The sequence below is a fragment of the Plodia interpunctella genome, chromosome 15 (genome assembly GCF_027563975.2).
Source record: "Plodia interpunctella isolate USDA-ARS_2022_Savannah chromosome 15, ilPloInte3.2, whole genome shotgun sequence".
Taxonomy (NCBI): Eukaryota; Metazoa; Arthropoda; class Insecta; order Lepidoptera; family Pyralidae; genus Plodia; species Plodia interpunctella.
Genome location: NC_071308.1, coordinates 1,126,565 through 1,152,208, shown reverse-complemented (window position 1 = coordinate 1,152,208; position 25,644 = coordinate 1,126,565). Strand labels below are relative to the sequence as shown.

General features: G+C 34.8%; 1 protein-coding gene across 1 annotated transcript; it reads left to right on the top strand.

Annotated features, from left to right (window-relative positions):
- The first annotated feature begins 662 nt into the window (after positions 1-662).
- On the top strand, positions 663-23,810 carry LOC128676001 (zinc finger protein basonuclin-2-like). Its single transcript, XM_053755884.1, has 2 exons — positions 663-786; positions 19,667-23,810. Exons 1-2 carry the CDS (start codon positions 778-780, stop codon positions 22,820-22,822), a joined length of 3,165 nt encoding a protein of 1,054 aa, XP_053611859.1. The 5' UTR covers positions 663-777; the 3' UTR covers positions 22,823-23,810.
- Positions 23,811-25,644: the final 1,834 nt, after the last annotated feature.

Below are 25,644 nucleotides of genomic sequence, written 5' to 3'. Positions count from 1 at the left end.
TCTTAGAACATAAAGACTCTACTAACCAAGATAGAGATGATGAGTTCTGAATATCTAGAGCAGAAAAAAAAGCTATCTAGTCTAATATTTGTACGATATCAAAACTTTTCATCGCATTGCATATATTGAGTGAGAAGTGCTGACTCTAGCTAGAGTAACTGAAAAGGCACACTGCGCAATATTCGTTACAAAACCCGTAGCAGTGCTCATCCGCAAAGTCCCTAAAAACCGTGGTGACACCTCCCTGTCTACCCACCCTATCGTCTGTCCCACTCTAACACGTACTATCCGCGACAAAATGCGACACACGACAGCACACCAAAACGTCTCAACCGACAGCGAACCACACGCGAAACTCGTCTCTATTGTATTCGCTGTTAAGCCCATAAGTGTCATACGCGACACATTAGACGACATTTCGGTCACGCATTAACAATAGCGCAACTACATCACTGGCTAAACCAATCTCAACTGTATAATCAAAGCAATAGAATAGAAATTAGATTGCAGTAAAACGAGGTGGTGTAAAGACACAGTTTTCAAATGTCACGTAGTGTTGTCATCTCTTTCTGTCGGAGTCCTGTCGCATCTGGCTCCTTCGGAATCCTTCAGCTTCCTCCCCCCGCGCATCTTTCATCCCGCTCTCCGCCCGCTGAAGCCCAGTGTCCGGCCAACAGAGGTGCCAACTGGTTGTGTGCATGTGGGATTGTATGTGATCGTGTAATGTACTGTGAAGTGGTAGTGATTGATGGTTTGTGAGGACGATTAACTGCATTCATGATTCAGGTTAGTTCCATTAAGTTAAGGAAACATTGAATTATTTCATGTAAATGCTTTCCAAATAGAACTCTTGTAACTAAAATATAATTTAAATAAGGAAAATCCAATAAGATTACGAAAATAAAAGTACAAAAACTTTATGATAATCGAGATGTGAAAATATAAAGTCCCTTACGAGATAAACAGAGCTTTGGTTTGGTAAAATCAGGGCGCATCTTTTTCAGGTGAAAAATGTAATTATATAATTGTATCACGCAGCAGTCTGATGTAGTCTAATGGATCTCATGCGTGACTGCAACACTGGAGGTCTTCGGTTCGATCCCCGGTCAGGTGAAGATGGAAAATGATATTATTTAAATTGACCTAGGCCTTGAATGTTTATATAGCATTATACTAAAGTTTATAAAATATAGGATCGTTGAGTTTGTATGTCATAAAACAAGTCTCGAACTAACTTTAAGACTATTTCCATCTGTATGATTTGTGACATTTATTTAAAAATTCATGCACAAATGAAAGTAAGCAATTCATATTATCAATCTATTATATATTGAAAACACCATAATTAAGTATCATTTAAGTATTTCACAATGATAGACCTTACATACAAATAATTACATAACAATCCACCATCTTTATTCAACAGCCTCCAAAAACAAACAAAACGCACAAACTAAAAATGTAGGTGTTAATTGTGAAACTGCAAAAGTTATTAAAACAATTGAACACTCCACACGTAGGTGTCAAATTGGTAAATTGAAAGGTAATGTAATTGCACAAATGCATTCAAAACTGTTGCGAAGATATGCAGTAATTACGTTTAAAAGAAGTAATTAAATCTTTAAGGATGTATGGACCGTTGCACAGACCAGTTTCGTCATTGCGACACATTGAGTTGAGGATATTAATGTCAAGACGAACATTATTGAATGTTAATTTAATTACAACATTAAAATAAAATGGTTTAACTATTAGATAAACCCTTTTAATAATGATAAAGTTACTGTAGTTTTAATTGTAATCTTATACATTAATAACGGTTAACGGAAATGTGATATTTTAACAGCCTGGATGCCCATAAATCATTTGCAATAAATACAAACATTACTAGGCAGATACGTGCTCATTTGTGTTTAATAATTTAACTGACAATATGTTAAGTAATGTTATATTTGTTTATTTTGTAATAAAATGCTGACAAAGATTAATCTAAACAAATTGTGTGCAATGTAGTTTTTAAACTTGTACTTGAAAATAATTATGTATTACATGCAGAAGAGTATTAAATGCAAAGTGAAAACAAATGTGTTTTGGATTTAAAACATTACGAACTACGAGCTATGTTGAATTATGCCCATTGTGCCCTTTAGCGTTACGTCGTAAAATAAGTATCGATTGCTGCTTTGAATGGTCCAGCCAAATTTGAATTAACTGAAATAAAAACCTATCGCCGGTTGACTGTAAGAGATCCCCGACATGGGATAAGTCCACCGTTATAAAATTAATACAAGGAAGGTACTTACTTCCTTGTATTAATTTTATAAACTTATTTTCGTGCAATAAAGTTATTACTAATAAACAATACTAGCACAAATCTCGAAACTCGAAACTAACAACTTTACCATAAAGTTTATAAGAATCCAAATAATTGTTTTTATTAATACCGGTCTTATTTTTGTAGCCTTTCGCAAAAGAAGACAAGTAAGAACTTGTCTTCTTTTGCGACTTCCACTGTGAGAACATAAGCTTTCTCTAATCAATTTCATTACTTCAACATTACCACCAACAGCACCTGATTTTTGCTACCTATCCATGATCATAGCTAAATATATTACGATTTTACACGGCGAAGGGCAGCACTAAAACAAAAATTAAACAGTGTATTCTGACAATGATAGTCTTCAAAAGAATGACAAACGCATGATATTGACTTGTGCACCATGGCAATGGATATTTCAGCCGTTGGAAATCTACTCGACAAATACCTTTGCCTTTGACTTCCAAAATGATCGGTTAGAAGCGACTTGCTAACAAAATCAGAATTTTTTTAGCTTCACTAGAATCTATAACTTCATTTCTATTATTAGAAAAATGAGTAAAAGAACACATTATTCTCTTGATTTGCTCTCTGTTTATGTCAAGGTTGGTCAATAATAGTTCAATATTAATAGTGTACTTAGGACCTACTAATGTATTTATTATGTTTGTGTTAATCATATGAATACCACCGTAGATTATCCAAGACAAAATACAGGCTAGCGATAGCCATATATACAGATAACTGGGCTCAGAAGGTTATACGTACAAAAACTATAAGTTTATATAACCCATAACTTCTTTGTACTTTATGGTCCTACAGTAAATAGTGGCGCCTGTATTCAGGTTATTTGACTTTTTCCTTGCCTTAGTTCAGTTTCTTTTGTATTTTTGTTATCAAATATATTATTCTGCAGTCTGCTGAAGACTACTACTGCCATCTAGCGATAGGAGATGGTATTAATGCCGCGAGAGCCAAAGTTTGAACGAGCTTTGTTAGAATACCAAATATTTGATTATTATTATTATTGACTATAATTATAATGTAAAATACAATAAAAGTCAATAAATGCGTGTTAAGCTCGTTTTAATCATACTTCTACAGTTACCTGCGGGGTAATATAATTATCAATCAAATTTTAAACATTATTATTAATGGAATCGAAATCAAATATTTTTTATTATCTACTATCCCACAATTAGGCAAAGGTACTCCTATATAAATACTTCGACATAAAAATGTATAAGTTATACGGACATTGAATATAGATTTATTTATTTTATCTGCATTAAATTAATTATTGTTATTATTTAGCTATTTAATTTTATCCACGATGAAACAAAAAAAAATATCTACATAAGAGGAAGATATGTTAACTCTCTTAGCATGATCATCTAAAGCTGATACTTTATTAACATCACTTCCCGGATAACCACAATCGTTGTTCTCTGAGTCTGCTTCGTCTCAGTCGTTTGTAACGAAAACATCGACTTTGAAGTGGGTGAGCGAGCTGACGGTCCGACGTTTCTCAAAATTCCCGATCTGACGCATCTGTGTATGTTTAAAATCACTTGTCGGTTAGTCATATTGTTTTGGATGAGATATTTGAAAGATAGAAACTGTATTACAGATTATTTCACTATCACAGTTTTTTTTTTTGTTAGTATTGGTATAATAGAATGCCAAAATGAATTAGTTTTCGATAGGCTGTGACTGATATATTTGATACTCGTATTGAGTCGTTTCAAGTCAATTCTAAGAATAAACTTGTTGTGCGATAGGTAATGCTGCGAACAGATTTTTAAATAAAATACATTTTGTCTAGTATTGACTATACTATACTCTTGTAATTTACAAACAACTTACGAACTATTTACTACTAAGTGGTTTAATTTAGCAAAAAAAAATTGTAGCAGAAGTTAAGACAATTAAAATGACCGACACAAATTGGAAACTCTTTTACGAATATAGAATTAGGTTACAAAATTCTCAATAAGATTGAATGGTTTATTTAAAGAACGTGTATTATTTTACGCGTGGAATCTTGTCTTTATTTACAATGTTATAAATAGATTTCGTTGTAATCCATTGATGTTATTGATGTTTTTACTATCATATAAAAAACTGGTTTTATATAAAACAATAAACTTCTATTTTTTATTGATATCAAAGAGGCAATATTCAAGATTCGTAGGATTAAAAATAGAAAAAATACAATTCCCAATTCCGAACCAGTCGTGTATTCTTCAAAATAAAACCGTTCGGTTTTGACCGTGACATTGCAAGATTGTTTAGAATTTCTATTTATCAAACTGTCACGCCATATGGTTCTGTTATTTCAGATATCACGCCTGTCGTCAAAAATATTAATAAGAGCCTTAACATTAGAAAAATAATCATCACATAGAGATTTAAAGAGTATAAAAACGATAATTGAAAAATAAATGAAGTCCCAATATCGATAAAGATAATTTTGACGCCTCTGGAACCATGATGTGACAAGATTAAAGTAGATGCGGCAAAAACTAAATTGTTTCAATTCTGTGATTGTATTTTCACAGTTATTTACATTTCAACGGTGACTTTAAATTCTTTTAATGTCAGATACTTTAGTGTTTTTTTTAGATTTCGTTGGTTATTCCAAAGTTCTACATTTCCTTTTTGTTTTATTTTAATTAATACTATATTTTTGAAGTTCTGGCATTTGCTGAATATTTAAATGAATACAATAGCGCAGGTTATCGGAACTACTATCACATTTTAACGTTTTTTTTTTCAAAAAAGTGACTCAAATCGAAAGTTTAAATAAATGTCTAAAATGAACGAGGACTGGGCTCTTTTTTATAGCATGCTAATAAAATGCTTGTAAAAGTAAATCTAAATACACAGCAGTTGACAGCGAACGTGACCATAACCTCGCAAAATTGCCGCCGATTCTAACGCTTGAGGCATCTCACCAACTGGCTTGCTCTCTCAAGTTATATTTCTAAATATGTATACATACTATTATATAATAAAATGCATATTAGCATAGTAACTTCTATTAGCTTACGCATATTGTTAATGCAAAAAAGTCTTCATTAAGTTTTAAAGAAAATATAAGTAAATAAAAATTGTTAAACAATGCATATTAATCTTGAAGATCTAGTCTATCTAATAATAATAATATAAATAAAAATACTAAACTTTTCTCTTTTAATAAGTTATTAAAATGAAAATTATTTATCTAGACTATTTAAGTTCACATGTCGTTACATTTATTTATGCATATATATTTTTGACAATTTGGCTAATTAGGTTAATTAACTCTGTTAGACACTCTTTTAAACATTCCAACTTACTATAAAGTTTATTTCACTAACCTTCTAGAAATTAAAAGGGCTGGCCAGTGTCTATGTTCGATGTCGGCACGACTGGGTTGACGTCTATCGGGAATAGTCACGCGATTGCAACGCAAACTATTTTGTGTACACGATATCGATCTTTGCAAGGAATTATCTGCATGGCATACATAAAAGTTTATTATCATGTACAATCCTATAATTTTAAATACTTCTCCATTAGATATTATATAAGATAAACGGCCCAAGAAGTTGTAGCAGATGTTGTTTGGTTGTTAGTTACTATGTTGACGTCTACTGGCCAAGTGCGGCGCCGTAGGCGTCACGCCGCCGCTGTGACGCGAATTGTTTTATCTAGACGATATAATAATAAAACCATGCACTCGGAATCCTCTCATAAACTTTACTATTGTGTCATATAAGTTGTAGTTTTTATTGAACTTAATACTAGCTGTTGTCAGGGGCTTCACATGCATGAAAGTTGTTTTACAGTGTATGAATTCTATGAATTTCTAAAATGCCAGATCGGTAGAGCATAGGTAATATTCCTAATTTCCTTGATTGGAGTTAACTCAATACTAATATACTTATGTTACTAATTGCGCCCCTAAGCTTTACACCCATGGGATTTTCGGAATAAATTGTGCTATTCCAAGATATAGTGGCAAATTACATCAGAATCAGTCAGTACATTCTACGTGATTGAATAATAAACCTTGCTCACATGCAAAATGTCTTACTTTTTTAATATTCTCATAACATCTGTAAGTAGTCATACATATAAACTATTAATGCAAATAAACTATTAATGCAAATGAATTATGAATGGATGAATATTTTTTTATTTACTTTATTTATAACCTTTTTTGTCCTGGGCCATCTTTTCCAGTTGTTATTATCGGACATTTATTTTACATCGTCAAGTTTCCGAATGGTCTACGCTCAGTTTTTCACTTCAGGAGATTCTTCTGGAAGCCACGTCTTGATCTTTCGTACGACGTCGTTACTATAGAACATGTATAATATATTTAAGATAATTTTGGGAACATTTTTCTTATTTCAATAGAAAATATTAACGTAAGCGGGAAACATTCCTTCAGAGCCTTCTAAAATGCGCAGTGTTTACTGCTAATAATCAACAAGTAACCTTTAAAGAAAATCTTACTCCATCCTAGTTATTACGAGAGAGACACCTAATAACAAATTTGTTGTGTCTCTATACAGGTTTTCCAACTAAATCTAGTACACTTTCTTGATAAATTTTATATGCTAAAAGCATTATCTAACAGTAATCAATCTTTGAGGTGAACAATAAGGAAATGTGGTGTAAATTGTAGTGAAAAGTGATTGTGTCATAAGTGGAGCGAGAAACAAAATAAGTACTTACTTCGAGTCATCGTCATCATCACTTTTATCATTTTAATGACCCCACTGTTGGGACTTTGCCTTCCATACGGATGGAAAAGACGGATATAAGGCCATAAAGCGGACCCAATGAGAATTTATCGGTTTTAACAACTGCAAATATAGCTGAAACCCGTTGGTTTCAACTGTATTTACAGTTGTTGCTCCAGAAGGCACCTCATGCCGTTTCACGAGGTGCCTTCCGGAGCACGAGATTAGTAGCTCAAGATAATACATTTTTGGTCACCCATATTGTGTAATGGTGTAATGGCTAAGAGCGGTGGTGATGTAATGGTTAAGACGCCCGCCTGTGGATCGAAAGGTCCCAGGTTCGAATCCTACTCATGCCACATGAGTTTGTATACAAATCTGACTCATATATAGTAGTTTTCATCGACCACCACTTGCTTCCGGTGAAGGAAAACATCGTGAGAAAATCTGCACACTGATTGGTTATTATTAACTTGTGTATGCCAAAAAGTTGTTGTGTGTGTTTCATTCCACGTAATGACTACGACCCTCAGCCATGAGGAATACAACTATGAAGAAGAATATTGTGAGAAATATAATAAAAAAAAAGAATTTAAAAGTCCTCATTCAATTTAATAGCAAAATCGATAGATCACGAAGCACTGCGCCACCGACCTTCTTAGAACATCCATATCCTGTTTCACTTTATTACCCACGTACAAAATACATCAAATCTGATTACCAAAATGATATTGTAGCAGTTTTGTGGGCATAGCCGGGGGCCCAGCCTGGCTAGGCGCGGTGCATATTGAAATAAATGGACCCCATCAGTGAAATGCACCTTGATGCACCATTACTGTGATTAGATTGGTGACTGAGGTTGCTTGGGTTGTGGACTCAATATTAAAGTTCTTATGCTAAGATGGGAAATGGTTTGATTAATCACGTTAACGCAAATTTGAAGTGAACAAATAAGTTCTAGTAAATAACATATATTCAATATTATAGATTGAAAATGATTAAATCATTTTATTATTTTTTATTATTGATAAATAACTATGTATCAGGCGTACGTAGTATGTGACAGTTTCAATGTAAAGAATTTACGTACAAAATGTCCCATACTGAGATGACCTCATCCACAAAGCGCTTACTTATCAATTAAGAAAAACAATGACTTATTAAAACAAAACAAACGGCGCAATCTAAAAATAGGTAAGCGCCGCTTACAATCAAAACTTAGATAACTAATAAATTACGTAGGAAAATCGATAAGTTCAGGGCCAAGGTTATTGATAAGGATAACTTATCCACTGGCCAAGTTATCCTTATCGCTGAAGTTTCTAGGAATATCTAATTAGGTATCAGCATTTTAATGTCAAAGTATAGAAATGTTAGGATAGAGAATTTGTCAAAATCAGAAAAGATACAGTTCTATGCTATGATTTTGCTAACGTACATACATACACAAGATAAAAAGAATAAAAAAATAAAAAAAAATTCCTTTGACTGCTTAACCGACTTAAAAAATAAGATTTTCCAGCACAGAGCTGCTTGAGATTATTTTTAGGATCATTACTTTGCAAATAATTACACGAGAGATCAGACGTTGCAAAGCGGACTATGGGCTCCAACGCTTAACAGCTACGAAATAAACAAAGAAAACAATAAGGTGAGAAAGAATACTCTGCTTTTAGATTCTGTTTTCCAGCATTTACTTGTTATGTGCTGCCATCTACCCACATTTCAAATGACGAAGTGTTGAAGTTACACCCATGAACGATCGTATCTCAAAACCGAAATTAATGCTTCATATCAATTGAAACGTGTAATTATTAACCTAAATTCGAAATGAAGGGTTTGGAGCTAACTTAATCATCAATAAATTTCAATATTAACAACAGATTTATCGGATTTAGCATTTGTAGTAAGTTACGGAGTCGTAAAGCTGCATTTAGACAAACGCCCACTTGGTGTCGTAACACGGAATACTTTAGGATGGGTTGGTGAAATTTCTTACGTTTTTCTACAAGATTTGCATTTGTTTTTTAACTTTCACGTGTGATAGCGTCCACGTAATGACGTGCTACGTGCTTTATGTTTCATGGTAGCACCCCTGTTTTTTTTAATTTAAACATAGTAGCATTCTCATTTAGTACAGTTTAAACTTATCTATAATCAATATCCCTATTATATAATAACTTGATTGAGGTTTTTTTTTTTGTTTTGTTGTTTGCTTGAGTTTGTTTTTTATTTTGTTTGAGGTTATGAAGTAGTTACCACACTACAATTTTCAGTTGCTGGATATTTCTTCCCTATCTGGAGATCCTAAAAAAGTTCATGAAATTTCTCGGAAGAAATTTCACGGAAATTTTCGAAATTATCTCTTGACATCATTTCGAATTTTGTCGAAAATTTCAGAAACAGGAGATCGCTAGGCACATCCAAATTGTCCTTTTGGGGATTTGAGGTTGATTTCCTCACTATATTCCTCATTACATATTGCGTCAATTCTCGTCCAATCAAAGAGCCTCCTACAAAGGGCTCCAATCCTTCATCGATTGAGCCTGAGGCTACAGTGCCTGCACCTAATAATTTCTGGGCCGATTATTTCCCCACTCATAACTGGTCGTAACTCAATCAGATTGAATCTGGTGTCATTGCGTTTGTTTTGCTTAACCGTCTAAACTAATATCGTGGAGATTTTAATGAAAAACTCTGAGTAAAAGCTATTCGGCACTGTAGATAGAGAAAAAAAAATATATTTATTAATTTCAGCTATAAACGCACCATTTAAAAACAGGAACAATTAAGTTTAATCTACACTATGTAATATTGTAAAGAGACATTTTATTTTTGTTTGTATTATTAATTATGCATGATTGCATAAGCATTTACAAAATTACAAAGTCAACCATCAGAAGAAAAAAAAATAGGTAAAATTTTGCGCAAACGATAGAAAGACAGGACGTAGGATTTAGATTACACACCATTAACACAGCCAGGTAAAGCGCTGCCTGCCCTTTCTACGAATCGTAGTCTAATTTATTTATTTTCATTAATGCCATTTTCACAGCATTATAATTTTGCTGGTATAATGAGAACCGTGTGTATTTCGTCTAAAGGTATCTAAGTTCATATAACAAACTTTAATTATTATCCACAACAGCAAATATTAATTATTATCTTCTTCATAGTCGTATTCCTTACGGCTAACTTTCTTGGCACTATCAGTAGAGTGGTTTGCCATTGCCTTCTCCATTTCATACACAGGTTAATAAACAACCAAGCAAATGGTGGTCTATGAAAACGACTATACTCGAGTCAGATTGGTATACAAACTCATGGGATACAAGTAGAATTCGAACCTGGGACCTTTCGATTCACTTAACCATTACACTAACACTGCTCAAGTAATTGTTGAAAATGTTTAAAAGTTCAACCATCGTTCTTTATCAACATAGTTACATTCTTAGCAAAATTCTTTAACCCAGCATGTCTTTCAAACATTGTTGGATAGAATACATTTCTCGTAACATAATCTTTGACCATTGTGATAAATAATGCTTTCCACACATCCGTTCTATTCAATTAAAAAAAAAATCAAAACCCATTTTACATATTTTCCATTTACCTTTCACCCTGTGACCTTTCAAAACTCATTATCCTAAGTATGTTATTACCCAAAGGGTCACTTCAATTGTGGACATGTGTTATCATACCTTATCAGTGTCCCACATACGTCAGACATGAAAGGTGCCGGCGTGTTTCTTATGAACAAAGGAAGCTTTGTTATCACAATGCGAGTGTTGGTATTATGCATGTATATTTTTTCCGTTTTTGCCAAATGGATTTTTGGTACCCACGTACGTTATATTCTTTCTTAGAAATGATTGTGGCGTCGACTTGGGTGTTTTTTTGGGTTTTTTTAACGTGTCTGCATGCCAAAAAGAGATGTAACATTTAATGTCTTCTGGGTATTATATTGTTCGTGTGCCCATACTGGTCTAGTCACAGAAAAACATAGGACGTTCCAGAAAAATTGTAGCTGGGAAAAATCTATAATAAGATTGCTGTATTGCAAATTCTTTTTGGTAATGGAGATTCTTCTATTTCAAATTTTCTATGAATGAGCCCGCTCTTCAGTTAAACGTGTCCTTTGTAGTTTGCACTGGTTGCCTTTGTATACTCCAGCACTACATAGTACCTATAAAACAAAGTCGCTTTCTCTGTCCCTATATACCTATGTATGCTTAAATCTTGAAAACTACGCAACGGATTTTGATGCGTGTTAAGGTTTTACTTGAGCGAAGCAGGGACGGGCCGCTGGTAGAGATAAAAATAAAAGTTAATTCATTAAAATAATATAAATAAAACTTAAAATTATATTTAACAACATATCGTATCACGCAGTAAAAAAAAATCTTCAAGCCGAACTAACTTACTTAATTGAAAATATTTCAAAATTTGCAGCGCAATTTGGCAAACTACAAAAATATAATCAACGCGCTATTTCCATCATTACACCAGATGTTTACGAGTTACGGACATGTAGAGCGCAGACAGACAGACATCACATGCCTAGAGCCAGCAAACCGTTATGTAGGAAGCTCTCGGAGCTTTGACCCCGATAACTGATTAATACTGACGGACGAGCTTTCCACAACGAATATATATACACACAAGTAAATCTCAGCCAATATCACAAACAATAACGATTGTTCCACAAGTGTTCATAATTAGTTAGATTTAACTTTCATTGTCCATCTTAATGATATAACAACTTAATATGCAAAGTGATGGTGACAGGAACAGAGACATGGTAAACCACCACCTGCTGGTCGGATGACATTGTTTGAGTCGCGAGAAAACTATAGATGAGACATGGCACAGGGCTGTAGGAAATGGCGCGAAAATATAAAGCCTAACAGTAAGTTGCGACAGAAAATGATGAAGTAAGTTGTGTGATATCGATCACAACGGAGGTAAATTTTACATGTACATATTCGGTAAATATAATATTGATCCCTGATGTGTTGATGATCATTCGGAATTTTTCGGATATCGAGTCAGAATTCGGATTCGGAGTCGCGTGAATATTTTTGACATAGGTGTTCATAGGTGTAATACATTCTGAATTCCGGAATTATTTTACGAATAGCTTTTGCCCGCGGCTTCGGCCGCGTGAATTTTCCACTGGAAAATATATAGGTTACCATTTAAATTACCAGGAATTTAAATGGTATGCAAAATTGCAAGAAGATAGGTTGAGTAGATAGAGCGCAAAGCAGTAACAAACCAAGTTATTTTTACATTTCTAATATTAGTTAGGATGATTGTATGTGAAGAATGGGATGATATAAATATATAGGTCCTTATAGAAATCCATTGGTAATGGGCATTTGGTTAGACCGATCGAAAACTACCAAGCAACAAGTAAAATATATTAGAATACTTGTATACAGAACAAAAGAAAGAGAAAACAATACATAATGGAAGTTTACGTACCAATAAAGTAACAAAGAAGTGACAACATTCACAACAAAGAACACATGCATCTTCTATTGTCTCACAGGTAATCCGTAAATCCGGTCAGGGGTCAAAACCACCCCCACCCTTACGTATGCGGCAGCTTCTTTGAGGTTTAACATTTTATGTCATAAGGTCAGTCTTCTCCTTGATCTCGCCGACTAAATTTACTCCGGAAATTTTCGCTCAATTTGGTGAAATATTACCTTTTTTTAGTGACAGTAAAACTACTGCATATTTAAATATTCGCGAACGGAAAACAGCAGATTTTGATACAAGTGTTTTGACGCTGTTAGTGTTATTTGAACGTCTTGGCGAACATTCAACGGATCGTTTTGGTTTTTAAGTGTGACGAGAATTCGCCGTGTGTTTTATTTACCTACACTAAGTCCGATTTCAATAACTTTTGAAACTAAAAGTGATTCTTGAGTGCAGAGCGACAATGGATTACAACATGAGCGAAGATCATTTAAACAAGCTTTCCCAGTTTGTGAAGCGATGGTGGGAAGATGATTACTCGAAGGTTTGATCATTTAATATTAAAGTATTTATTGACGCGATAGCCTATCGATCGATATCGATCCAAATTTAATTAAAATTGACCTAGCGGTTTAGCCATGAAAGCGTGACAGACTTTACGTGCAGTCCCTTTCAATCCAAGATTTTTTAAGCCGGTGGTTTCATACAAGTTTAGATCATGTGCTTTAAACTGTGTCAAAAGTCACAGATGAAAGTAAGAATATTTTCTTCTACTGCGTTTTTTTCGCGCTTATTTTCTCTTAGCAATAATTACTTGTACAACTAATAATAATATAATAATTGGCGTAAAAACTAACAAATTGATTCACTTCCGCATTCTCAGATGTATCGACTCATGCGTTTTGTTAATTGTCGATGTTTCGGTTTACTTAAGTAATGTGTGTCTGGTCAACTTTCACTTACGCCGACGTGTTTTATGGAGATTCATCTAAATATCTATTTCCGATCGATTAAATTAAGCAATATTTATTATTATTAAGATTCGATTCCCAGCGCGAGAAAATATTTGTACCTGCGTGATCACTACCATATTTCTCTGCGGTTCTGGGTGTGTTGTGATTGTATCTGTGTTTGTGTCCATCTGCCCCGCGATACAAGCTGTGGGTCGTTGAGATTAAATTGAAAATATCTGTCTTTAATACCATAGATTAAATAACCGTTAACGGTGTCTTAATCCTGGATTACGATAATCCAACACTGGTGTGTTTTCATTACTCTTTTGTCAAAAACCTTAAGCTTACATATTATAAAAATTAACACCGCTGTCGCGTCTGTCTGTATGAACGCGATAAACTCAAAAACTTCGAGACGGATTTAAGTACGGTTTTCAGTAATATATTGTGTGATTCCTGAGGAAGATTTATGTGTATAGTTTCATATGGTTTTACCCGAGCGAAGCCGGTGGTGTAAGCCAGTAGTTACAAGCTAAAAATAATACGAAATGAGAAAGATTAATGATATTTTGACCTTATTTCTTCTTTGTTTAATTTCTCTCTCACATTCATAATCATAATGTACCTCGATGCGCCCGAAAAAAAATAAAGTAAATTTTATCAAATTAAATTTTGACGATTTATGTTTGATTTGATGAACTGCCTCAATTATCTTTGGGAATGCTATTGTCGCTTCTCAGAAGTCAAAGCTAATTTAACACTTGGTCGTAAGACATCCACAGGAGGTTATCTAGTGATCCTATGCCAGGGCAACTACCACGCACCGCTCATGGTGATAATATATTATTATACGAACTCAACAATGATCGATGTATTCCTAATAACAAAACTGAATCGATTTATCGTCAAATTCTTCGTAATATATGCGACGGATCACAGTATAAAAATATTAGTAGGCCAAGACCAGGCCATAGACTATTGGTCTACGGCTTATTTTTATACTGTGTAATGGAGTATGTTCCGTAGCGCCTCCGCCAAAGTTGCGTATACGCTTTCACTATAGAACACTGAATCATTGTGCTATGATAATTAAATCAATGTACTACGTACTCGACCACCCACGAGCTCGCCATTGTTGACTGCTTGACAAATATTGAAACAATCGGGTGTCTTCGGCAATCCTCGGCTTGTAGCGCTGTTGCTTTTATGATAGGCTAAATATAGTAATGAAGTGGTGGTGGTGTTATGGTTGATACGCCCGCTTATGGATTGAAAGGTCCTAGGTTCCTACTTGTGCCATATGAGTTTGTATACCAATGTGACTTATGTGTTAGTTTTCATCGACCACCAATTGCTTCCGGTGAAGGAAGACATCGTGAGGAAACCTGCACACTGGACGATTATTAACTTGTGTGTTGTGAAGAAGGCAATGAAACCACTCTAACAGTAGTGGTAAGAAAGTTGTTGTGTGTGTTTCATTTCACGTAACATATACATTATCGGCACTGTTTGGTGTACTATATTGTATACTGTTTTATAATACTTTTTGTACCTATTACTGTTTGGCCACAAGAAATTATTAAATAATAATAATAAAATAGTAATGACCACGACCCCTTGATTGCGTTGTACGGCAGTGAGGCGTGGACTTTACTAAAGAACGATCGAATGCGTTTACAAGCTTTTGAAATGTGGTGCTGGAGTCGCATTGAGAGAATTAATTGTACAGATAATAAAACAAATGAAGAAGTGCTAGACAAGATCAAAGAGAGAAGAACGTCATTGAAAGCAATAGAGACAAGAAGGGGAAAGATGTTTGGCCACCTTATACGACACGACAACTTTATGAAATATCTGATTGAAGGAAAACTCGAAGCAAGAAGAGGAAAAGGAAAGCCAAGAAGGGCATTCCTGGATGAGATAAAAGAGAAGGCAGAGCTCGTGTCGTATAGGGAGTTGAAATCAATGGCTGAGGACAGAATTAGTTGGAAAATGCTCCACCGACAAGAACAAAGTTCTCAAATTAATTTATGATGATGATAACAGAACCCCGTGAAGGAAGTATTTGATGTTATAGACATCGTGTGGATATCTATAAATATCGAACAATTCAGTATTTTTTACTCGATAATGTAAAACTTTTAGGTTTCCTCGTAATTTTTTAAATAAGTTTAAAAAAAAACACTATTGTATTCGAAGACGTTACAATGTTACATTTAAAATTTAACTACATTACATTTTAAAACTCATTACGGGTCACTAGGAATATGATGGCTTAATTTATTTTACAACATTTGTTGTCAAAGTTGACAATAATGAGATATCTAACCAGCCTGTGTTGCCAGTAATAATGGGCAAATACTACATAATTGGAACACATAAAAAGTATGCGGCGACGACTATTTATAGCCTAGTTATAGGCTACAAATTGTTGCGATAGCTTAGCCAGGCTAATTGTTAGGTAGATACGAGACATTCTGAAAACTTGGATATTGTAGAGTCGCGAAGAAAAGCGTTATATTACTTGACGATAAATATTTAGGTGTTAATGACATTTATAGAAAAATATGTTGTTTAAATGATCACACACATTCTGTTACATTATATAATTAAACTTGAATTTAAAGAAATATTCACCAGAAGTTCTAATTTAACAAATAGTTATCAGTCCCCAAAATATCTCATTTGTTATTTATTTACTTGTTGTGTCATACAAAATAGATTTGAATTTCCCTATCTGTCGTATATGCTGGTTCGTTTTTGAGAACCTTTGAAAACATAAAATAAACAGAAATGTATTTCTATTAAACAAGCGAAACATGAAAACATATATTGACTTTAGTGTAGTTTGTCTAGACTTGCCCATACAAGGTTATAAATGTTTATGCATATCATGTAAACATCATTAGTATTTACAACGTTCCCACAGATAAAACTCCCGCGTGCGTATTTAAAGTCATTACTTGAACGCATTCTGCATTTCATAGTACCAAACCTGTTTCGCAACGTATCATGCTGAACAATATGGCTTGTCACGGCTCGCGAAAAACGATCACTGGACCAAAAAAAAATAAAAAGTCAACCGATTTAAAACTCTATGGCTTTTGTCATAAAGCGCATTATCAAATGTCACAACAAAAAATACCGTGAAATATGTCCGCAACGAGTACTTGGTAGGCGTGGGTCAGATGCGCTGACCAATTCTTTTGCACTTTAGTGCTCGAATGTACACCTTATGTTCTTGCGTTAAACTCACGCGCTGATTGTTGATCAAACTGAGGTCAATCACCTCGGCTTAACATCGAGACTTTAACAATTTTTTTTCGCGTTTTTTTGCTCACTGTTGACAATCACTTGTACATTCCCACAGTAAAGTGGTTGCCTTCCCATTCGGAACATGACTTCACGCGTATTTAAAACAAATGGAAGTTTTCAGCCGTCTCTAATTTTTATTATAGTTTTATTATTGAATATGTATAAACCCAGTTTTTATAGATCTCTTTTTTATTGTCGCAATTATGAATTTATGTGTCGAAAAGTTGTTAATGTTGTAGGCAATCAGCATATTAATATCACTACACTTTTAAAAGTTCGCCTGAATTGTGTGATTTTCTGTGACAGCAGAAATTTATGAAATGATAATATTGAGAATCATATTTATGTCGATATAATCGTTTTCTTCTTCTTCTTGAGCTTTTTCCTTTTTCCCACTCAGGTGGGGTCGGCACAGTATGTTAGGTACTCCTTATATTTAACTCTGTCATTTGTCATTTCACTTCCTCCCTTCCTGTTCACTTCATACTTTCTTTCAAGCAATCCATCCTTTCAACAAAAAAAAACTCCCAAATCAAAACTTAAATCTATGTCGGCCCTTAGAGACAAAACGCTGACAATATATATACAAACTTAAAAATAATACAAATTAAATAAATACATTTAAATTCACACAGACTGAGCTAGCCCCAAAGTAAGTTCGAGACTTGTATTATGGGATACTAACTCAACGATACTATATTTTATAACAAATACATATATAGATAAACATCCAAAACCCGGGTCGATTAGAAAAAGATCATTTTCCATCATGACCCGACCGAGGATCGAACCCGAAACCCTTTCGGTTCAGTGGCAAGAACTTTACCCCTGCGCCACCGAGGTCGTCAATACTTTTGTATAAATCAAAGCATTTCCTTCCAAAATATTTTTATACTTGGAGTCGTTTGCACCAACTGTAATTTAATTAAAGTATATGAATTTACGTGCTGTAATGATGTGATTGGCTAATAGTCGGTCAGCTAAACCACAGATTATATAACTTAAACGCCGGTCGACACGGTAATGAGCGTAGGGCTGCCATCATTTAATATTAAAAAGTTTTATTCTGCGTTGATTTTTGCGGGATATTTTCCCACAAAACCGTATACTTACTTAATTAAAAATCTCTTTAACAGCCGAATATACTTTATATAAAAAAAAATAACACGAATAGCATCAATTTATGTAAATAGATCATGCACAAAATATATGTTTTGGCACTACATCAAATAATAACGCTAAGCATATCCGGATAAAACCGTAAACATGGCAACCCTACGCTATCGCAAAAATGAATTTCAGTCACAATATAACCACCACTAAATCGATTTATTGGCTAATTTAAAACTAAATTAAAAATTATTCCCATATGTAATTTGATAGTCCCCATTAATCGACATGTGCCTTGAGTTATAAATTCCAAGAATACAATGTAGTTACGGTATTATTAAATATTTCTTAAGCCATCTTATTACTATTATAAAAATGATACGGTCAACAAAAAACGTCACAGCGGAGATAAATCTACTTGCACTTGAACAAAATTACTCGGGTAACCTGTAATTTTAGTAACAGAGGTATATTTTTGTTAAACGACACTTTGTTATGTTGTGTTTATCCGTTTTGTGGTATTAGAAAAAGGATTCGGTTAATTGGTTGAAATTGCCCATGGGGTAAATGACAATATAATTTTCCCGGGTCCGGTTGCACGAAGGTTGCATGGTATAATCTAGTGTAATCGAGTGACAAACGTTCGTAAAGGGCGACGATAAAAACTGATTGGGTTAGGGCTCTGTTGCACCACTCTGGGTTAACGATTTTATGATGACCAGTTTGTTTAGCGCTGTTATTTAAAGGCCTGTTTTTATTTAAGGATAAATAACAATGTTTTTATAAATTAGCAAATCCTATTAATATTGCGAGAGTTTGTGATGTTTGTTAATCTTTATCGCGAAATCTATTGGACGGATTGTTAGGTATGAAATTTGGTACACGGGTAGAATATAACCTGGAGTATATAGGGTACTTTTTATACCGAAATTCCTACGGGAGCGAAGCCCCGGGGCGAAGCTAGCTGTAAATACTTATTTATAAATTAGCAATAACAAGGATACGTATACAAAACGTAGTTGAATTTTAGCTACTATCCATAATTAGTTTGCAAATTGTAATAAATTTTATTGCATAACGTTCAACAATACGATGAGTCTTTAACATAATATTTCTAGACCAACTAATAAGCGTTTGTAATACTTTATCATTTACCCAATTGTGATATAATAATTTCAAAATTTAAGCTATTAATATTAAACTTAATTCCCGTCGTTTCACTAAAATCGAAAGACATTAAAATAAGTTCGAGTGGAGGAGTGGTCAAATTAGCCTGCATCTAAACTCAAGTTTGACAACGCGCCGCCCGGAATGGCACCAAATGAATAGTAATTTTAGTTTTGGTATTAAATCGTTTCAAACACGCGACACGACCACTTTTCTATTCTCGAAACCGTCATTTTACACAATTTTACCCAATTGCTCTGTTCTTGGAATTAATTTGATATTAGCCTTTGAAAACGCAAGGTGTGGTTTTCTGTCGGTCGGATACTTATTTTGAAGAGGGCTTTAAGCAACCAGTGTTTAGCTTGCTTAGACTCGATAATCTTTTAGAATTAGCCGTATTCATTCATGATAATTTGTGATTGAACGAAATGTTTAAACACATGTTATTTGGTCCAATGATTTAAGCGGCAGACACGCACAATTCCCATTTTTTTTTATTATAGGATACAAAATTCAAATCAAGTCGGTGAAATCTATCTAATAATAAAACATTTTCTAAACAAAATTTCTTTTTGTTTCAGGAATCGCAAACGAGTAGCGCCGAGAGATGGGGGGGGCGAGGGGCAGAGCACAATATGGCTCTGCAACAAATCCTGAAGCTACAAGAAGCGAGAGCATTACACAAAACCTCTCTTCTGCCCATCTACAAGAAGAATGGTCTACCTTCACCGACGGAAGCTAGCCAAGACTACGAGCAAATGAGATCAGACAAACGATCCGATTCTTACCCAGATCCTAGATTAGATCAGCTAAAATTAGAAGCAGAGTTCAGAAAGCTGATGGAACATTCTGGTCGGGACATAAGAAATGAAGAATCGCTGAAGTATCTACAACATATGATGGAAGCCAAGCAACATTTTGAATATCTAAAATCAATTCAAGATAAAGAAAGGAAAAGCCCTGTAGAAGATAACAGAATTGTAAAGAAAGAAGCAATGTCTCCGAATAGAATTTCACCAGCCAATGGTCCCTCACCAATTCAAAGAGTATCTTCAGCCGATGCTTCTCCTACCAATAGTGTGCGTCTCTCTACCTCATCAAGCCCCCTTTCAACAACTAGTCCAGTAAACTCATCTCCTTTAAATCACTTACAAAACATGCAACCCTTTGATTTTCGTAAACACAAAATCGTTGACGAAAAAAACGAGCCTAGAAGATCTAATTACGATATGAGCACCGCAGAGAAGGCGACTATGGATTTAATGAGAAATCCCTTTTTTAATTTTCCGCTATCAGGCAATCTCCCCATCCCGCCTATTTCCATGCCCTCGACTTTCAACCATCCAGCGGCTATGGTCGCTGCTCTTAGTCAGAACCCCATGGGACTGGCCTCCCTTCAAGCGCTATTACCTCAAATGTCTGCAAAACCAGTGGACACGGAGAAAACTCCTAATAACTCAAATAAATGCCGAAGTGACGAGTTAAGACCAGAAGATGAAAATGTTCTCAATTTGAGTAAAGATTCGTATCCGGATGTGGCTCAAAATTCAAGAAACATGCTTTTAGGGAAAAGCATAAGCCCGCCAAAAAGACAATGGGGCGCTTCGCAGATACCATTAAATTTGGGGACACATTTCATAAATCCAGCAACGGGTAAAAAAAGAGTCCAATGCAATGTATGCTTGAAAACATTCTGTGACAAGGGCGCGCTGAAAATTCACTTTTCAGCGGTACACCTTCGGGAAATGCACAAATGTACAGTTGAAGGTTGCAGTATGATGTTCAGTTCGAGAAGGTCAAGAAACCGTCATAGCGCAAATCCTAATCCTAAACTGCACTCACCACACTTAAGACGAAAGATTTCTCCGCATGATGGGAGAAGCGCACAGGTTCATTCAGTTCTTATTACGCCACATGCTGCGGGTTTGGGTATTCCTCCTGTCATGAACCCTATGCATCCGTTTGGTTCATATCCTTTGTTAAACGCATCACATAATATGAGACAATTTTCTTCCAATATGCCTTTGGAATACAAGAACAATATGAGAACGAATACCTCTCCCATAAACGAACAGGCACAAATGATGCGCCGTGAATCAGAATCTGGAGAAAATAAAGACCAGGATGGTCATGGAGAATCAGATGATGACGATGGCATTGTCGTAGTAGCTGGTGACGATGATGATGACGATAATGATCACATTGACACCAGTGATTATTACTCAAACCTAAATAAATCGAATGGTTCGATTGAAGACTCAGAAACGGATTACGATCAAAGAAGTGTAAGTGACAATAATGAAAGTACAGATAACAGAAAGGACGATACAGCAAGCCCCGAAATAATGAAAAGAAAACGAAAGAATTTAAACCCTACACGTTTACAGAACAACTACGTATCTGATAAGAACGAACACGATGCACAACGTGGAGAAACAAATCATGGAACTGACGATAATTCCGACGCAAAGCGTCCTAAGACTGACAATCAAGAAAGCAGTGATACTCATCGTGATGAAAAAATTGAATCAATAAAAGTCAAACAAGAGTTTACTCAAGTCAAAGAAGAACCTGTAGAACCTGCTTATGATGCTCAGGATCTTAGAGTAAAACAAGAGCCAATAGACAAACCTGAACCATACAAGATTAATGAAACTATCCAGTCTGATAGCGACTTTTCATCTGAAAACGCATTAAAACGCTTAGAAAGTCTCTCAAGGGGTGATTTTCCTAATATGTCAAGAAAAAATGACTCTCACAATGCAATGGGGCCTTACAATCTGTCTATGAACGATGCTGTAGACTATTCTGATAGATCACCATCGTCATCCGTGTCGAGTTTTGATTACAATTCAGAAGATGCACAAGGCCAAATTTTCGGACATTTTGACAATGGTTTCTTCATTAGTACGACCGACGTTCCAATGGATCACGAAAACCTTAGAAAGTGTACAGTCTGTGGGAAAATGTTCCAGAATCTGTACGTTCTAAAAACTCATTATCAAAACGCACATTTGAAACTTATGTACAAATGTAGCATTGAGGGTTGTAGAGCATCTTTCCCCTCAAAGAGAGGAAGAGATCGACACAGCGCGAACGACAGTCTCCACAGGAAGATGTTGTCAACAGAAGACGCGAGGATCTCAGATGATTCTGCTTTTAGATTAATGGAAAAAGCTCGAGAACAGATGGAACTAATAGCGAGATATAACGAAGAAGAGCGAGCAGTACCATACATAGAATCTCACAAATATTACCGAGCGAAAGAATCAGATAAAGTGAAGACTCTAAATCATCATATTCCCTTCAGTCCTCCGTACCCATTACAACTTCCGGAATCGTATTTGAGCAATCGTGACATGTTCGCTCAACACCCGTTCCTTTTCGCGCCTTTTGGCATGCTACCAAACTTTCCGCCTTTACCCCTTGGATTCTTACCACCAAGCTTGAACGCTTTCGGCTGTCAAAATCAGAATTATTCTCCACCTTTATCCCGCAAGCTGAACTATTGTGTAGAAGATGAGGCGCCGAGACCAAACAAAGATGGAAGCTATCCATGTCGCGGTTGCAGAGAGAGTTTCAAGGATTTGTACAGCTTGAAGCAACATTGTGAATCGTACCACGCGCAGTCTTTGCATCGGTGTACAGTGAGCGGATGCAACGCCGCGTTCTTTTCACGGACTAAAAGAAATATTCATTACGAATCACACATGAGTAGGAGACAGAATGGTAGATGAACCAATGCGAATGATAATCCCAGTGACTGACTCTTTCCATTGCATTTGTGATGTTAATTAGTATTACCAAATAGTAATTAATTTATATGACATCCCAGTACCTTTAATTCTCAACTTTAAAACAAAGGCATATGCATTTTGTCTGTTTCATCTGTACATTATATAAGCATTGTATTGTGATTTCCTAAATCGTAATAGCTATATTATGTAAATATTTGCATTCTTTGTAAAACGATTCGCTAATAATTGTATATAGTTTCAAATATTTCGATTGTAAACTAGTGTTATGTAAAAATCAACATTCCATAGTAATAACTGTGCAATAAAGGTGTAAATATAAATATCAAAAGAGTGTACAAAATTGAGTTCTAAATTAATTATCGAAATTGTCATCAAAAATTGTGGCATATGATTTTATTGAGACAAGCATTTTAGACAAAAACTTACGTTTCAGAAATAGCAAAAGAGTTTCTTTATTCAAATTACTATTGAACATTACGTTAAATAATTATTATGTTTGAATTTCAAAAATGTTTCTGGTCAGGTTGTCGTATTTGTCGCTTTTTCACATTTTCTTTTCTTGAATATACATTAAAATTAAATTCCAAATTCAAATCATTGTACAAATTTTAAAAAGAAGAATTAGAGTGAGTTGCACCGTCAAATTTGACGTTGATTTCAACCTGCGCGCCGCTGACGTTTAGACAAAATGGCGTACCTATTCTGCGCACGTTTAAGTTAACGTCAAAGTTGACGGTGCACGAACAAACTGATTATTCAATAAATAATTTTATTATCATAATTCATATTTTGGTGCTATAAATAAAATTGTACATTTTGCCACGGTTTTTCAATATAATATTACTATATCTGAGCTCTGTAATTTTTAAAATAAGAACCAAAAAGTATTAATTGTTAGGATGTATTTTAAAGAACATGTTAATATTCATTTTGCCAAACAACATTGTGTAATAAAATGTTTTGAAAATTTCCTATATTTTTTATTTTGTCCATTAATATCCTTAACCTGCCCACTTTACAAGCAATTGTCAGAGATCCTTAAGGATACAAACTGCTCTAACTTTAACACGGTCGCGAACACACGACGTCTATAGCTGTTATAAAAAATTAACCTGATTTGTTTTATAAAAACAATAACAAATTTTAACTAAATAAGCTTGTTCTTCATAGTCGTATTCCTCATGGCTGAGGGTCGTGGTCATTATGTGGAATGAAACACACATAACAACTTTCTTGGCAGTAGTAATGGAGTGGTTTGCCATTACCTTCTCCATTCCACACACAAGTTAATAATCAACCAATGTGCAGGTTTCCTCACGATGTTTTCCTTCACCGGAAGCAAGTGATGGTCGATGATAACTACTATACATGAGTCAGATTGGTATACAAACTTATGTGGCACGAGTAGGATTCGAACCTGCGACCTTTCGATACACAGGCGGGCGTCTTAACCATTACACCACCACCGCTTCTAATAAGCTTGTAGACGTATATTTAATTGAGACACCTTTTGTTTGTATTGTCCCACTAATCCATACTAATATTATAAAAAGAAAAGATTTGTATTTTTGTTTATTGTGAATAAACTCGAAAACTACTGGGCCGATTTTGATGAAATTTGGCACAGATATAGACGAAGCCTTCAGGTGTGACCTAGGTTACTTTTTATTGAAATCAAAATCAAATCATTTATTCAGAAATTAGGTCTTCACAGGCACTTTTTCACGTCATATTCTAAATTAAATGATGTTTACCAAAGCTACAAACTACTAGCATTTCGGAACGACCACTGCTGAGAATAAATGCCGAAAGAAACTCATTCAAACAGTGTTAGTCCCTATTATGCCAGAAGGGCTTACCATTTTTTAAATATAAATTTATGTATAATTTTTTATCAGTAATATGACAAAGTAAGTACATACACAATAAAGTACATGATCAAAAGCCCGTTCCCGAGTTCAACCGTTCACGAGTTGACGCGTGAGTCAGCCATCGCGAAGCTCAACCACAATAGAGCAATATGCCACTTGATGTCGTACGTTTCAACGCCGTCCGTCACACGCGGTTTTATATTTTTATTATTCTGTAATTTTTTTAGAACCTTTTTTTTATCTCGCTACTGAAATAAAATCATCAACTTAAAAACAAACTTTTTTTTCTGCCTATCGCCCGCGGGCGCAAACTTGATGTTCCAGAAGTTAGACTATGGTCGTTTGCGTGATTTATGAATTTCAAATCAGCTTGGTTTTAGGGTTACGCAAATTGGGAGGTAAAAAAGTTAAAATATACATTTATAATATTAAGTGGAAATAGTTGTTGGCCGCGAACATTTTTTTTTTCGAATTTTTCAAAAACGACAACCGATTTTGTTATTACGGATTAGCCCGGGTCTTGGATGTTTATCTATATATGTATAAAATATAGTATCGTTGAGTACACAAGTCACGAACTTACTTTGGGGCTAGCTTAATCTGTGTGATTTGTCCTAATATATTTATTTATATATATATACATACAAAAAATTTATTTTTGCTCCAAGTTGATTTATAGACTTTTAAACCAAATTTAAATAAATTTTATTATAAATACGAAAGTTTGTTTCGCTGTCACGGGACAACCAGGCCGATTTTGATGAAATTAGAAATAGATACAGTTAATGACTCGAGGTAAAATGTAGACTATCGCGGGTAGAGCTGCGCGCTGCAGCTAGTTATCACGGCAATCTCATAGACAATGGTGTGCCAAACGAATTGTAAGTACTCAAACATGCTGGCTATAATTCGCGAACATATTTGTTAAGC